The following is a 16,347-nucleotide window of genomic DNA, read 5'->3' as shown; positions in this document are numbered from 1 at the left end:
TGTCAGATTGAGCTGCCCAGCCTGAGCCGGGCAGAGACGACTCCTAAGACTGACAAGTTGGTTCACAGCAATCAGTCCTCTCCTGCTCCAAAAGGCACTTAGAAACCCAGAGATTTGCAGAGGCCACCTGACAAATGACCAAAGGCCTTGCTTTCTGAGGGCTCCATCTGGGCCACCAGGTCAGCCTAGAGAGTCTTTGTAAGGCTAGAACCCCAGATGGCTGGTGGTCTTCTTCCCCTACCCCTGTCTGCCTAAAGGTGTTTAGTGCTATAGTTTGGATCTTGAATGTTCCCCAAAGCCCCATGGGTTAAAGACTTGGTTCCCAGATTGGCACTGTCAGGAGGTGGTGGAACCTTTAAGATCTAGAGTCTAGTGGGAGGTCTTCCGGGAAATGGGGTTGTGCCTAGAAGGGGATTGTGGGACCCCAGCTCCTTCCTCTTCCTCTCTTTTGTTCCCAGTCCTTGACGACGAGGTGAATGGTTTTGTTCCACCATGAGCTCTACCCTGATGTGCTTCCTCACCACAGGTCCAAAAGCAATGGGAACGATGGATGATAGTCTGAAACCTCCCAGACTGTGAGCTAAAATAAACCTTTTGTCTTTATAAGTTGAATTATCTCAGGTATTTGTTACCGTGATGGAAAGCTGACAAACACAGGCGTGTGATTATTTTAGCCCAAGAGCTGTTGCCTTTGGTGAAGGCAGAACCATCATCTGTGAGTGGGGACAAAAATAAAGGCCAATCTCAGAGAAACACAGACCTGCCCGTGAGAACTGAGGGTGAAGGTGGGTGCCACCTTCACAGCCTTGTCTCCTGCCTGTGCCGGTTCTATTTCCCATGTGGCTTGCGAGCAACGCAAGGGCAAAGGCAACCTTCTTCAATAAAGCAAAGGCCAGTGAAGGTGTATTGCAGTTCACCTCCAGGGGATGTGCTCATTTTTTCTTCCAACCGCTATTGAGCACCCGTATGAACCAGACCTGGGGACATCAAGACAAATAAGACTTCAGGAGTTCCAGCTTGGCATCAAAGAAGGACCTCCGAGAAACACAGCACAGGGTGTTTTTGGACAGAGGAAAGTGGGCAGAGGACACTTGGGGCAGAACACGGGGCAGTGAGGCCTGGCATCAGAGAGGCCCCATGCCAGGACTGGTTTGGAAGGAGGAAGACGGTTTTGCCCAGTGGAGAACTCTGGGAGAGGAGTGCAAGCAGAGAGAACAGCAGGTGCAAAGAGGAAGTGTGAAAGGCCTGGTGCATCCGGGGGAAGGTGAGAATTTTAGGGATAAGGCCCACACACGCACCCATGTGCACGTGTATCTGCATGTTGGGGATAATAAGGGGGTGGAAAGAAGAATGGCAAGAGATGAGACCCAAGAGTTAATCTCTCCTCTTATCTTGACAGTGATCAGTCACTCTATAAGCCTCTAGATAGTGTGGCCTGCTAGGCTGGGATTTGTTCAGCTTTACTTGGAGAGTTCATTCCCCGGTAGCCAAAGGAATGAGCTTGTTCTAAGTTAACCCCTGCCCATTTCTGAAGGTCTGCATTGCTCTCAGTCTTGGATGTCTCCAGCTGACAGCTTCCTCTCACCCAGCAGAAACAGCTCGGACTGGACAGAACTCTGAAAAAAAAACTCTGACCACCTTCCCTCCTGGAAGGGCTGCATCCATACCCCCAACCTGGCTCTGCTTTGCCTTCTCATGCCCCAGACTGGTAGGGTTGTCTGCTCAGGAAGTACAGCCTGACCTGAGCCCCTTTGCTTTGCTCTGTATTTAGCCAGAGTCCTGATTGTTTTTACCTCCAACATATTTCTCTCTCATGTCCTCTCTTTTCCATTCCCAGTACCACTGCCCTAGTTGAGGTCCTCATCATTTCTCTCCTGGTCCACTGCATGAGCCTGCTAATTGGTCCCCCTGCTTCCTATCTGGTCCTCCTTAAATCCATCCTTCACACTTCTGGGCCAGAGAGTTCTTTTTTTTAAACATATATCTGGCTGCACCATGGATCTGCCCAAAGCAGAGGCATCTTGGGGCCTGCATCATAGAGCTCTACTCTTTATCTTGGCAGGTAAGACCTCTGTGGGCCGGCTTGCCCAGCCTTGAGCCCGCTGTGCCCTGCCCCGTGCCCTGCTGTCTTTGCTCTATCTGGTGCTCACGTCAACTCCTTGTTCATTTGGCTGACTCCTTTCTTCTTTTTAGACTCAGCTCAGACATCATCTCCTCCCAAGAAGCTTTCCCGAGTGCTCAGACTGGACCACATGCTGCCCCAGAGTCCATGACACTCATCACACGCACTAGCTCTGTCACTGCCCACAGCTGGGTGACAATCGCCTCCAATTTCTCATCTGAACGATGGGGATAAGGATAAACCTGCCTCGTGGACTTGTTTTGAGAATTCTTAAATCTAGCATCTATTCATCCCTCAACCTCCACTGACCCTCCAATGAGGTTTGAATGATTTTGTACATCACTCACTGCAAAGTGCAGACTCATTTTCTCTTTAAACCATGAGCTCCACTCCAAGAAGGCAGGGCTGTGTCCGTCTTGTTCACCACCATATATGTCCAGCACCTCGACCAGGGGGGCCCTGGTACGTATATGTTGAATGGATCAGTGAATTTTTTGGTGTTTGCTACACTAACGTGAGTGCACAAAGACCTATCAGTTCATATAAAATGTTTATTGAATGCCAGGTTCTTATTAGTATGTGGGTGGGGCAGGGTGTGCAGATGAGACAGAGCCTATTCATGTGTCCTCGCCAACAGCACCTGGAGTTGGGACTTGAGTTCCACTTGGCAGCATTTGAATAGGATGAAGTGAGTAATAGAAGAAAACTTCCTTCTGCCCCTCATCCACCAACCCACCGCTCAGTATTTCATGAAGAAGGCTACAGTGTGTTTCCTTAAAGGAGCCTAATGACAGTGAACTTGTATTTGCAAAACGGACTCAGGCAGTAGTTAAGAAGTCAAGACCTTACCACTTTGGGGGTTCTGGTCGTCTGGGTGAGAGGAAGTCCCATGGGCCTGTCACAAAGGGTCTTCACGCTCATCGACAAAGGGCAAGGAACATTTTAACCTCTTCTTTAGGCATGCGTTTTTTTTTTTTTTTCTCTCACTCTCAGGCCGGCTGTCTCCATTCTTTATGACTCTGAGTATGATTTAACACATACACTTAAAAAATGGAAGAACAACTTCTTAAATCTGCAGTAAATGTATTGTTCAATAGATTTGATTTACTAGTTATGAGCTGTGGAAGAGCCGCCTTGGCGATTTATCGGGATGTCTCAGGCATGGGAGTCACTGCCTGGATCTGCTCTGATTCCCATAAAAATATTACAATGAAGGGAAGACCCACAGCACAGCTTTGGACCGTAACCACCACTCTCCCCATTCTGTATATCAGGCCTCCTTTCAAAGGATAGGATGGCAGCTGGAAGGAGAGGTAGGGAATGTGCTTGGATTTTTTTTTTTTTTTAAATAGACCTTTGTTTCATTTATTTATTTTTATGTGGTGCTGGGGCTCGAACCCAGCTCCCCGCACATGCTAGGTGAGCGCTCTACCGCTGAGCCCCAACCCCAGCCCCAGTGTGCTTGGATTTAGTGGCACTTGTTTCCAAGAGGCTGAGGGGGTAAGGAGCCGAGGTTTCAGGGCATCACAACTTGCTGAGACATTCGCAGGGCCCCTCCCTGATGACTCTGTCGGGGAAGTCAGTGGGACGTATGGATGTATGCCTGTTGAGGGGAGAGAGGAAGCAAGACTCATAATTTAGAAGGATTCAGAAGGCGTTCCCAGAAGCTTCTTGAGAAAACCCTCCATATAATTGTCTCTGCTTTTGGTCCGTGCATTGCAAACATCTGCTGTTCCCTTGGGCTATGTGGTAAGTTCCATTGCGGGTAGAGGGGTGGGCGGGTTGGACGTGTTTCCAAGCACAGTCTGCCATGCGGTGTTAGTTCAACAGAGGTGGGGAAGAAGGAGAGCGTTCCCGTGGAAAGGAAACCTGCAGGTTTGGGGAACACCAAGACTCTTCCAACATGGAGGGAGCACCAGGTTCGAGATGTCCAGGAAGAGAAAAGCAGGAAAGCAGAAGTCAGCAAGGATTTGATAACAGGACGAGACACATTGGGGTAGGTGTGCTCAGTGCTGGGGGCAACGGAGATTCATAGAACAACTTCAACCAAGAGGCGACAGTCCTGGGCTTGTGTTTTAGAAAACTGCTCTGGACAATGAGCTGCAGTACTGGCCTCCTTGGTTGGTGTCCATTTTTTAAAACCCCCGGAACTATGACAGCCCTGGGTCTGGGCACATCCCCAGCTTCCCCCAGGTTTCTGCACGGGCCTGGGGAAGGGGGCACCGTGAACACAGGTGTATCTAAGACAGCATTGTCCAACAGGACTTTTTTGTGATGATGGAAATAGTCTCCATCTGTACCGTCCAGCGTGGTAACCATTAGCTACATGGGACTATCGAGCACTTAAAATGTGACCACTGCAGTGAAGAAAGTGAATTTTAAATTTTATTAAATTGAATTAAATTAAACAGCCCCTTGTGGCTAGCGGCTATATACTAGACAGGAAAAGTCTTAAAATGTGAGATTCTTAAAGCCGGTTTTATCAAAAGCTGAGCAGGAAGGAAATTCTTATAAGCAATTCATATTTGTCGTGCCTAGAGGTGCTGTGTACAGGGGATACTGGATGTTGCCACAGTCGGACTTAGGATTTAAATCCTATCTGTGCCACTGAAGGTCAGGGTAGACTTACTGCCTTAACACGCATCACCCAAATTTCAGCAGCTTAACATAATACAAGTTTATTTTTTGCTCATTTTTACAACCCATAGAAGGCTGGGAGGAGTCTCTGTGTGACACAGTCTTCCAAGGATCCGGGCTCTTTTCTTCTTGTGGCTCTGCCCTCCTTTAATCTCTTGGAATTCTCTCCATTCATCCAGTGGATGGAGAAAGAAAGAGAACATGCAGGATTACCCTGGATGGTTTTTGAGATTGGCCTCTATTATTGTTAGTTTTCGTTGCTGTGACAAAATACTTGAGAAAATCAACTTAAAGGAGAAAAGATTTATTTCGGCTTACAGTTTCAGAGCTTTCAGTCCATGGTCACCTGGCTCTGTTCATTCTTGGCCTGTGATGGGGCAGAATATCATGGCAGGGAAGATGTGGCTCACTTCATCGTCGACAAGAGGGAGAAAGAGAGGAAGGAGAAGAGGCAGCACTGGGGAACAAGATACAGCCTTCAAGAAGGTGCCCCCAGTGGTCTCCCTTCTACAGGTCCCATCTCCTAAAGTCTCCATCACCTCCCAATAGCACCACCATCTGGGGACCAAGCCTTCAGCACACGAGTCTTTGGGCGACACTCCAGATCCAAACTATACTACTTACCTTGTCAAGAACTTAGTCACATGACCAAACCTAACTGAAAGGGAGCCTGGGGATGTAATCCAGTTGTGTCCCCTAAAAAAGAGAAACTAAGTTTGATTGGCATCTAGTTAGTCTCTGCCGCAGGGAACCACTAGCTTAGAGCTTAGTTTTTTGTTGTTGTTGTTTTAAATCTGTAAACTGGGAGTAAAATAAGATTTGATGAAACTAAATGAAATAATGCATGAAAAACATGGAGTCCAGTTGGATTCATGACCACATTTGCCTCTTAGCCTGGGCCTCATTGTGCTCTTGGGCAGAAGCCCTGCAGATCCTAGAAATCTTGCACCTGGAGCACCACTCAGCCATTTCATAGATCCTGCTTTCTTCCCAAGGAATAGGGCAGACTTTGGGCAGAATTCAGCAAGCCCTTGAGATTGCCTGACCCAAGGACTACTGCTGGACCCAGATACAAGAATTGGACAAACACGAGGGTCAGGAGGAAGGATTTCTCCCTTGGAGAAGGCTATTGTTGTGGCTGTACTGGGTATTGAACCCAGGGGCACTCAACCATTGAACCACATCCCCAGCCCTTTTTTTTCTATCTTATTTAGAGACAGGGCCTTGATAAGTTGCTAAGGCTGGCTTTGAACTAGTGATCCTCTTGCCTCAGCCTCTCAAGCGACTGGGATTACAGGCCTGCACCACCATGCCCAGCACTGTGGCTGTTCTCGACTCCCACCAAGGTACAGTTGCTGAAATATTTCCCCATGAAATTAAAGGGTATCTGGAATCTGCTTCAAAGTGGGATGGATAGGGTATAGATGAAACACGATTGTCCTCGAGTTGGTAATGATCAAAAGCTAAATGAGGGTTCATTGAACGAGGGGGAATATCATACAATTCTTTCATCTTTTGTGTAGGTTAGAAATGTTCCATGATAAAGAATTTTTAAAGAGCCACGAAGACTCATCTTTAAACAAGGATTATGCAGAGAAGTCCAAAAACCTCTTATGACCAAGCATACGACAGCAGCCAGACTGTCTTTGTTTATTTTGTTGACTCATCAAAGAAATTAATGATTTTGTAGCTGGGTTTTCCACAAACCTAGGGAGGCAAACACCCAACCTCAACTTGAGCTCTGAAGGAAAAATGCATCTGAGTAGGAGCATTAGAGATGTGCCACGCTGGACGGGGCCTTGATGGTCATGGGCTGTGTCTGTTCACCAAGAGGAGGATGGTCCGTGTAAAATCAGTGCACAGATCCTCTCGTGACAAACTTCTGCCAAGGCTGCAGACTCAGTTTTCTGGCTGCAGAGTTCCCGAATGGCTGACCTTGTTGCTTGTAACCGCTTCGTAGAGACCAGTTTTATGTGTGGACAGGACTCAAGTCAGAAAGTCGGAAGACCCTTCTCCAAAGTTCCCCCATTACTCTGATGAATGCTGAAATCCCACCCACTCTATTTCCTTGTCTTAGCTTACTGCTCTGTTGTTTAAAATATGAATATCTTCAGCTATATTTCTGGATGACACAGTCACTTGCACGTTAATTTAAACAATTTCATCTCTTCTTGCTAATGAGGAGGGAATGGGGAGCAATGGGCCCTTTGGCGGTCCAGGATGCAGAAATGGGATGCTACAAAATGAAAAGAGGAGGCAATGGAAAAATTAAGTCAGGGGGCAAACTTCCCTGATTTTGCACACTTCTGGAAGTCCAGTGTGAACAGTGATCACATGGAAAGAACTCAAGTAACTGGTCCAAATTGCTTTACAAATAAACTCTGTGAAACTGTACCCAAGATTTAAAGGAGCTAGTTTCAGACATCTATGGACTCAGTTACAGTAACTTCATGACCAACATTTTTTTTGTTGTTTATTATTGGAGGTGAGATACGTTATATGTATTATTTGACTCCATTCTCATGAACCCCATGAAGATGGTGCCATCATTAGAACACATTCTGCAGGTGAGTGAACCAAGCACCAGAGAAGTAAAGTGACTTGCCTGAAGTCATACAGCCGGTAAATGACAGGGCCGAGATTTAAACAGGTCTGTCCGGAACCCATGTTCACACCATTAAGCTTCCATTGTCCCACATTTGCTGATGTGATTTTTCACACAATTTTATACTTAGAGTCCAGCAACCTTTGGTTTCGGTAACCTCCTAAGCCATGCCGGGTTCTAGCTAATGGGTTTCCAACAGGCCCCCAAACTGATCTTTATGATGAACATAGCCACGGCTGCAGGCAACCAGGGACATTTCCAACTGACTATGACCTTGCTGTTCCCAAGGAGGTGTTCTGGGGGTGTAACTGACATCCTGCCGATGGGGAAAGAAAAGAGGCCCCTGAAAACCAATCTGGCTCCAGAGAAGGACACGGGCCAGGTCTCTGCAGGCAACACGGACTCACTTTGTAGATCTGAAAAGCGCCCCTCCTGCACTAGGAGGAGGGCTTTGGGACTCTTTTCATCTAGGATCAGCCCCCAATTGAACACCTTTGTCCTTTCTCTCTGTCCTCACGCCAGGGCTTAAGATCCATCAGATAGGGCCCGGAGGCTGACCCCTTGGCAAATTCATCCCACATTCTCAGCCCATGGGAACGAAGGTTAAGATGAATTCAAAATGTGCCAAGCACCGAGCCTGAGACTCAAGACTGGCTGAGGTCCTTTGGCTTACACAGCTTAACGGCCAGAAAAAGACTCCACCGTCCGACAACTAAGACCACCCAGGTGCAAAGAACCTAGTTTGAGGTGCGCAGGAAGGACCGTGGAAGCCCCGAGTGGGGCATGACTTCACCAATGCTTATCTGAACTCTGCACTGGGTGTTTAAGGTTTGAGGCTGAGTGGAGTTTGCTCAGAGAAGACACAGGGGAACAGGAAGCGGTGGAGGGCATCTCTAGAATAGGGCACAACATGAATAAAGTCCTCAAGATGTGGACAGGGGAGATATTTGTCAGAGACAAAAAAAAAAAAAAAGGCTGTGTGCTAGAAAATAGAGTGTGAGCGGGTGGAGAAAGGTAAGGTTAAAAAGGAGAAGACGTGAGGGGAACAGCATCTTAGAGGAAAAAGCCGATTGCGGATGGTGGAAGAGGAGTGGCGAGATGGAGCGCAGAGGTGGAGATGCCCGGTGGATGGTGAGGGGCCAGGGATTGCTCAGGGAAGGAGCAGAAGCAGCTGGGTGAACCTGAAACCACGGGCTGACAAACTCTCTGGGAAACAGTAGGGAAAAGGAAAGAGCCCTGGGAAACATCAGCACGTAAGACAGAGGAGCCACTGGAGGAGAACAGATCACTGCACCTCAGAGCTGTGTCCGTGGCCTCCACCCAGAGGCCTCCTGATTGTTCCTAGCAAGAAACTAAACACATAATCAGGTGATCAGGGCCTTTCCCCCTCCCGGGGTTGGCTTCCTTTCCTGGCCTCTCTCTGCAAGAGACGTCTCCATGAGCAGAAAGCCCTTCACCAAGGCGAGGACTCTCCTGGGATCCGCCTTGGTCAGAGCAGGTGTCGAGCTGGCCGTGGGTCCGCAGAGAGGACTGGCTTTTGGAAGCTTCACTGGAGCCCAGCAACCCTGATGGCTTCCAGTTTGCCACCACAGGACTGGTCTTATGAGATGGCCACCCACGCCACGACTGGCCTCCCAAAGGAGGGGAGGGCTTCAGGAAGTAGGTGAGGGTTCTTCTCCTTCAAGAAGGGACTGGAAGCACCTGATGGCTTTGAGTTCGGCCACTGGGGCCACTAGATTGGACAGCATATCCTGGCTTGGCCAACTGGATGATCTGGGCTGACGCTCAGCAGGTGAGTCCCCGAACTTCCTGAGAGGGACAAAGCTCCCTGGCATCTGTACACCACCACCACCTACCCCACCTTGGAAAATAAGAGAGAGTTGAGTCACCACTGAGCTTTGAGATCCCCCAGGCAGACTTTAACTTGAAAATAACTCAAAAGGTTACAACCCCAACCTGCACACACCAAGCCCCCCATGCCTCGTCCTGTGGAGACCAAACACAGGAGAGGCCTACAGAGCCAGGCCACATGTGTCCTTGTAGGCAGACCCTGTCTGGTGGAGGCCCTCTACTCACAGGAGAGGGGAGTCAGCATCCTGGGAGGTGGCAGGAGGGAGAGAGCTTTCTGCTAGCTACTCAGCCTCACACCCCCCTGGCAATGCCACCACTACCTTTAGTTTCCCATCCATAAAACTGGTGATATCGACCACCCAGGATCAAAGCATGGAGTAGCTCCTTGACTTCAGATTAATATGCAAAGTCTGATACAATCCAGGACTTGCACATGGCTTTGGGTCTCTCAGGCAGCCTTCCTGTCCTCCATCCTTGGTAGTTCCTCTTCCTGCTGGTGGCCTCATTGGGGCCCCATCTTCTGGAGGTGACAAGGACTCTGATGGCAACTGAGTCAATACTCATATGTCCAGCGGTGGATCGGGGGTGGGAGGCAGGGGCAGTATCCGAGTGAGAGGACTCCAAGCCCTAGGAGTTAAATGAGGGGCCACCCCCCTCCTAAGTGCCTCACTGTGGCTCCACTTCCAGAAATCTTGACTTTATGTGGTCAGGTAAACCAGGGAGGCTGGGGAAGAATTAACAGTAAGGGTCCTGGAACTTGGCCCATAGGAAATTCCCCATGGACTTCTGAAAGGGGAAGTCCCTTCCTCATCCCTACCCCTAAGACTCTTCCTCCATTCCTTTGAGGGAAGCTTCCCTCTTCTGGGGCTTAGGGAATCGGCTCTCCCAGCAAGGTAAACTTGACTCATTGGGGATTGTGGTTTGGCCTTTTTATTGTTATATGCATGTGTGTGTGTGTGTGTGTGTGTGTGTGTGTACACAATCTAGCAGTTCTATCTTCCTCCCTAGCTACATTTCTCCTGCCTGCAACACCGCTATTTTAAACAACAACAACAACAACAACAACCAAAGATCATACTGTTCTTACAAGGTGCCAGGTGCTGTTTTAAATGCTAGTTCATTTAATCTTCAGAATAACCCTTTTATGCAACGGTATTATTTATTGCCATTTTATAAATGAGGAAATCATGGCACAGAGAGATTAAGTAGCTTCCCCAAGTTCACACCGTTAGGTAATAGTAGCAAATACAGGTTCAAATCCAGACAGCTCCAACCTCAGAATCTATGCTTTTTACCTGCACATTACTCTGAATGTAGAAAGTTGTAACCCTCAGAAGTACAGGCCCACAAATCCAAAATTTCTTTCCCAGGATGGAACAGATTGCTGAAGTAGGACAGTCACAAGCAGTGAGGGTGGGAGCGACCCTTAGCATACTCTGAGGCAAGCTTCAAAGAGCAAGCCCGAGCAGAGCAGTCCCTGGAAACAGCAGCAGACACATTGGCTTGGCATGTCAGCAAAGAGGCAGCCGACTTTGAGCGAAGCTGCTGCTTACCCTCACGGTCCACACGATGACAAGCTCTGCAAATAGCGGCCAGAGCCAGGGGACTAAAGAAGAATCCTCATGTGTGCACAGCTTGGAAAGGACACACACATACACTCACACACACACACACAGAATAGTCATCCATAGGAGCATCGTCTTTAAATAGAAAAGATAGCCTGAAATACTCTCTGAGCTTGCGGGAGTCACACACAGAGACACACACAGCCAGGGCGCTAGTGGAGAAACTGAACGAAGCCTCAGCCGTGCCAGGGGCAAGAGGAGAAAATCTAGTGCCCTGGCAGCTCCTGGTTTTCAGTTCCTATTTAAAATGTCTGAATTGGGAGCATCGACAAGCTCCCAAATTAGCTTTTTAAATAGAAGCTGAGAGTTAAAGGAAAAGCGGCCGTGTCATGGGGGAAAAGCAAGTGAAAATCCCGGCCAGGCTGGGCCAGAGGCAGAGCGGGAAGGAGAACAGGCAGTACTGGAAGACACGCATTGGAGGGCTGGGGACCAGGGAGTACCCGCATTCCCTGGACAGTGGATCCTCTAGTGGCCCAGGGACATCCTTTCTCCCCTCACTCACTGTTATTTTCCAGGTCACCTGGCTACGGGAAGAGTCGTAAATAAAATCCACACTGGCCTGGACTAGAAATCCAAGTCTCTCATATGCATCTCTAGAACCTGGAGAGAGAACAGTCTCAGAAGAGAGAGAACAGTCTATCCTTAGTTCACTTAGACTGGGAGGAATGGAGCAAGGAGTTTCTGAATGAGTGTCCTGGCTTCACAGGGCTTACAAGTCCCAGGAGGCCACAGCTGTCCCACTAGTTGACCACTCTGGGGAAGGAACCAAGTCCCCAGGCTAACTGTCCTCTGAAGTCTCCAAGCTTTGGGGCCAGCCCCTGAGCTACTGGCAAAGATGCAAAATAATGGGAATGTACAGGGATTCAAACCTGAGTAGAAGTAGAGGAGTGGGATTCAACTCACCCAAGTTGGACATGGGGTGGATGACCAAAGGAAAAGTGTCCCTTCTGGGACTTGCCTACCCAGAGACTGAGGCACCTTCTAGGGGTCACAGCCGTTGAGGATGGCAATTGTGAGAAAATCAGCTCTTCCCCAGAGGGGAGGAGGAGAGGTGGGATCAGTGCCAGAGCCTTCCCTGAATTCTTCCCTGGTCTGCCAGGGAGTGGCAGTGTTGTTAATCATTATTACTGTATGCAAATCAGTATGCAAATCCCACACAGCTCAGAGATTCCAGGCAAATGCTAATGAGGCCCACGCCCACCTCTTGAAAGGCCAATTGTGCACCTTTCAGACTGACACACTGAAAGGGGCTCTGCACCAAGTGAGAGGGCACGTGTGAATTAGGGGTTCTAAGCCTCCAAGGTCTCACAATAGTCCTTGTAAGCTCAGATCACAATAACGGACACTCACCCCTTAAACTGAAAGACAGTTAGGGTTTGTCACAAGCCAAAAGCCCTATTCTGTACTCTGGAAGGTCTTTTTCCAGCGCCTGATCTAGAGCTGCCCTGGCAAGTACAATCTCGCCCTCGCCAAACACTTTGTATTGCTCTCGGTGTATGTCTCAGCACCCACCTCTCCACATTCAGAACTGCGATCGCTCAAGCCTAGCGTTCCGGTCCTGGCAAAGGCAAGCAGCTGTCTCACCTCCGGAGCGGCAGGCCGAGATCTTGGGATTCCCAGCACTGAGGCGACAGACAACAGGGAAAGTCGGAGCCGCCGGTCAGCACAGCAGCAGGGATTCAGCCCTTTGCGCGCCACCGCCCTGAGGGTGGGAACTGGAGCTGGACATTCGGCCCTGGGGGCGCACGCCAACTTCCCACTCTCCATTCTAGGTCAAGGGAACAAGCAATGAGGATCTAAGGACTTCAGGAAGGGTCACTGGGGCTGGGCCGGCTCTGGGAGGAAAGGGACCGGCTCAGGTGTGAATTCACGCTCCCAAGTCCGGACTCATGATTCTGGGTACTGGGTACACGTGGCGGGTTAGAAGAGCAAATCCCGACCTTTGGGCCATGCCCTTGCACTCCAGAAGGAGAGCAGCTCTTCGGTGGGATATGGGCCGTGTGTCCCCCACTCCAGCCTCCAGGGATCTCTCCAGCCCTGGTACAAACAGCGCCTGGGGCTAGCCCGGAAGCTTGCGCGGTGATGGGCTCCACCTCGCCAGGTGGCCAGGCTTGGCCTCAAGCAGGTGCTACTGCCGAGTGGACAGTGAATGAGAAACACCCTGCTAGGTACACACACCCCACGCGCGCACACACCGGCACTCCCTGCCACCTCTCCCTGGGTCTCCGGCCACACACGCCCCCGAACACGCGCTCACGCAGTACTCCCCGCTCCTCCCCCACCTCCAGGCCGAGCTCACCTTGCCACACTCACCCTGGTGCCCACCCTCGCCGGCACACGCGCTCACACCCGCGTCGGCACACTTCACCACCTTCAGGCACACCCTAGGATTCCTCACTCGCCCGGGGAGACGCACCAGGCTCTGCCTAGTCTCCCCGCCCCCCGCCCTCCCCCCCAATCACCGCTCACGCGCGCGCCCCTCTACACACACACACACACACACACACACACACACACTCACACACACCCTCGCGCGCGGAGTCACTCCCCCTCGCACGCCCTCGCCCTGGGCACCCTCCCGCGGCGAGGCTCCAGGTCCTCCTCCTCTCTCCCTCCGCTGCCTGGCTGCTCGGCGCTCTCCGGCCGGGCCTGGGGCCGCCCGGCCCGGCGGGGATCTGTAGGGAACCGAGGGCGCAGCCTCGCCGCCTCCCCCGGACTCTCCTCTCCGCCCCGCCTGCGTCGCGCCCCCACCACCTCCTCCAGAGAGGGACCTCGGGAGAGGCAGCCCGTGGCCGGCAGGGCTCCGCTCTGCGCGGCGCCGGCAGCGGCGGGGGCAGGGAGCCAACGAGGGAGCCTGCGAGCCCGTGAGCGGAGCGGCGAGGCGGTGAGGGGACGCGCTACCGAGCTGGGGCTGGAGCGGCCGCGGCGGTGGCGGCGGTGGCGGCGGCGGGGGAGGGAGGGCCCCACGGACCGACGGACGCACGAACCGACCGAGCGAGGGAGGGAGCGAGCAAGACTTCGCCGGCAAGGAGGAGCCGCGCGAGCGGCAGCGGCTGGGCGCTTCCCCCCGCGGCTGGGCGCTCAGCGCCTCCGCGGCCCCCGGCTCCCGGCCGCAGCTTCCTCGCGCGCGGGGCGCGGGGCCTGGGGCTTGCTTCGCCGAAGGTAAGAGGGACGCGACCGAGCCTTCTGGAGCCAGCAAGTGAGAGGAGCGCTGCTCCCACGCCTGTTGCTCCAGCTGCCCACGAGGCACCCTCCCACTCCCGCGCCTGGGTGGGTGGGCGCTGGGGCGCCGGAAGGATTGGGGGTGGGGCCGGTGCCGTGGGGGAGCCGGCAGCCGGTCCGGAGGCGTCGGTTCCCTCCGGCTGTGAAGCCACCTCCGGGCAGCTAGGCGCTGTGAGGTTTGGGGGTGGGGGTGTGAACCTCTGCCCTCTTTCCATTGGCCTGCCTTCCCTCCGGGGTGCCAGAGGCAGCGCCTCAGGATCCCGCTGCAGGTGGCGGCGGCTTGCACGGTCCCCGCTCTTTGTGAGCTGAGAAGGAGAGAAATGGCTGAGAGTGGATGCTGGGAGCGGTTTGGGGCGCTTTGCAAAGTTCTCCGGCCCGGCGAGCCTGCGGTGTGCCTACCAGAGGCTGGGGACCCGTCCATCTGGTCCTGCCCGGCGCCCCTTCCACCCTGCAAGCTCTGGGAAAGGTCTCTCTCAGTGACACCAGAGGCCATGCAGCCTTGGTGAAGGGGTTCCAGTGACTTGCTTTACGAGGTGTTTACACTGGGGGTGGGGGACAGAAGGGACTGGGCAGAGAAGTTACCTGGAATCAACTAAATTCCTGCGCTTGTTTAGTGCTGACATTTGAATCAGATCCAAGATGTTCTGCGTTTCTCCCGGGCTGTCCTGATAAGTCAGCAACAGGCTGAGGTTCCAGACCTGGAATCTTAACAGCAAAAAGAAGTGTATTCCCTGCGAGAGAGCGTCTGAACTTTCTTGGGGTCCTAAGGCACAATGTTTGTAAGACCGAGCATGTGTTGCTGTATTTTGCATGAATATATATGATAAATTTCCGCCTTATTTTTTGTTACTTCTGGATGTTTAATGTCCGTAGAAGGGGCTCCTGGGTGTGCACAAATTGAAGGAAAGGCATGTGCACCTTGCCCGTTGTGGACATACATGGGCACACGGAAAGGAATTACGTGTTAATTTTTTCTTGTCTCTACTTGAATGCAACACAAGGCAATACACAGGGACCCCCAGAGGAAGAAAGATTAGTGACTTGTTCCCCTTTGTTGTTGAGGTTGAAGAAAAAGAGTTCAGGAAAGTGCCCTGGCCAGCCTAGGAGTGGCACTGTAGAGAAGAGGATCTCTGTGTCCCAGGCCTGTGCCCCTCAGATCTCCAGCTTGACTCACCTTGTCAGTTTCATGCCTTCCTACCCAAACCCTGGGGACACAGTAGAAACCCTCTGGATCCTGGGCACCTTCCCCTGTCCCCAAACCAGCCCCATTCCGAGCCAAGGGGGATGTGATATAAGATTATGGAAAGTAAGTTTCCATAGACTCTCCACGGAGGTCACTGAAGGGCAGACCTTGGGGATATGACATTTTTGCTGCTTTGTGCCTGTGCTGAAGTTCGGTGTCAAGCCCTAGGATGGGTTCTATAGTCACTCTGCCTGTTTTTGGTCTTATACCTTCAAAACAGAAACTGTTTAACAGGGCAGCTGACTTTTTAAAGCAGGAAAAAAAAAATGTGTTTCCCTTTTCCAGAATTTTTTACCTTTGTCCTTTCAGAGCTTACCTGTTTTAAATGTCTTCCCCACCCCCTCCCCACTGCCAAATCTTTTCCACTGTCAAATTCTTCTGCCAAAAACAAAAATAGCTTCATATTTTTCATTTGTAAAGCGTCCACGTCCTAGTAAAACCTTGGCATTTGAGGCATGTGCAGTGCCATTGGCTGGAAATGGGGCCGCACGGTACTGCCTGTTGCAGGATTCATACCCAGGCTGGCTCTGGGAGGTGTTGGTGCCTTCAGCGGTGAGTGGTGCAGTAGCTGCCATGGAAAAGCCCTGATCAAGCAGGTCATGCCTGCAGGATTGTATGCTGGTATGGTTGGTGTGGCTTTGGGAATGGTACCTAGTGGGACACTGTCCTTCCCTTCCAAACCCAGGTGTATGCCCATCCATGTATGTGTGCATGTACGCATGTGTGTGCACACACACAGAGAAAGTAGCAATGGGATGATTGCTCTTTTTTGTACCTTTAACCAGGAGGACAAATTCTGAGGCTCTAGAGATAGGCTGGTACTTTTTTGACCTTCTTCAGGAAGATTGTCCGGCATTAATTCATGGGGTAAATGTTTGGCCTTGCACCAAAGACTTTATGATAATTACAGAGGGGGGTATTTTTTGCCCTCCCCTGAGCTCTCAATTATCCATATAAAAGCAGTTTATAAAATACTCATGGCCTTTAGAAAAGAGGAAATTGGCTTAGGATTAAGAGAGTCAGGTGATGGGACTCAGTTTAG

General features: G+C 51.2%; 2 protein-coding genes across 20 annotated transcripts in view; one reads left to right on the top strand and one right to left on the bottom strand.

The window, feature by feature from the left end:
- Positions 1 to 4,774: 4,774 nt before the first annotated feature.
- LOC120890528 (uncharacterized) lies at positions 4,775 to 14,607 on the bottom strand. 17 transcript variants are annotated; one of them, XR_013428033.1, is made up of 4 exons: positions 13,368 to 14,606; positions 12,353 to 12,462; positions 5,384 to 5,455; positions 4,775 to 5,216 (listed from the first exon to the last, which is right to left on the bottom strand). XR_013428033.1 is itself a non-coding variant. In XM_078027006.1 (3 exons), exons 1-3 carry the CDS (start codon positions 14,553 to 14,555, stop codon positions 9,150 to 9,152), a joined length of 1,302 nt encoding a protein of 433 aa, XP_077883132.1. In that variant the 5' UTR covers positions 14,556 to 14,597; the 3' UTR covers positions 4,775 to 9,149. The 17 variants fall into 17 exon arrangements, 2 of the variants coding, with proteins under 2 accessions (XP_077883132.1, XP_077883131.1); XR_013428028.1 differs by having other exon boundaries at positions 4,775 to 4,973; positions 5,078 to 6,995; positions 12,425 to 12,462; positions 13,368 to 14,594; XR_013428029.1 differs by having other exon boundaries at positions 5,384 to 6,995; positions 12,425 to 12,462; positions 13,368 to 14,594.
- Positions 13,338 to 16,347, top strand: part of Kcnd3 (potassium voltage-gated channel subfamily D member 3) — a 209,177-nt gene continuing 206,167 nt past the window's right edge. For 2 of the 3 annotated variants that reach the window (XM_021734764.3, XM_021734762.3), the window contains exon 1: positions 13,744 to 14,002. The gene's annotated coding sequence lies outside the window, so the exon portion shown is untranslated. The other variant, XM_040287394.2, reaches the window with a different exon arrangement.

This window comes from Ictidomys tridecemlineatus, chromosome 11 (genome assembly GCF_052094955.1).
Source record: "Ictidomys tridecemlineatus isolate mIctTri1 chromosome 11, mIctTri1.hap1, whole genome shotgun sequence".
NCBI classification, from domain to species: domain Eukaryota; kingdom Metazoa; phylum Chordata; class Mammalia; order Rodentia; family Sciuridae; genus Ictidomys; species Ictidomys tridecemlineatus.
The sequence above is the reverse complement of the archived record's forward strand: the minus strand, read 5'-3'. Positions and strand labels throughout refer to the sequence as shown.

Coding starts and splice junctions, on each gene's coding strand:
- LOC120890528 (XM_078027005.1), bottom strand. CDS start 14,555: ATGGCCTCTGGTGTCACTGAGAGAGACCTTTCCCAGAGCTTGCAGGGT. Junction 12,463..13,367: donor GAGTGACTCCGCGCGCGAGG/GTGTGTGTGAGT, acceptor CTGTCGCCTCAG/TGCTGGGAATCCCAAGATCT. Junction 6,996..12,424: donor CTCGGCCTGCCGCTCCGGAG/GTGAGACAGCTG, acceptor TTCATTTTGTAG/CATCCCATTTCTGCATCCTG.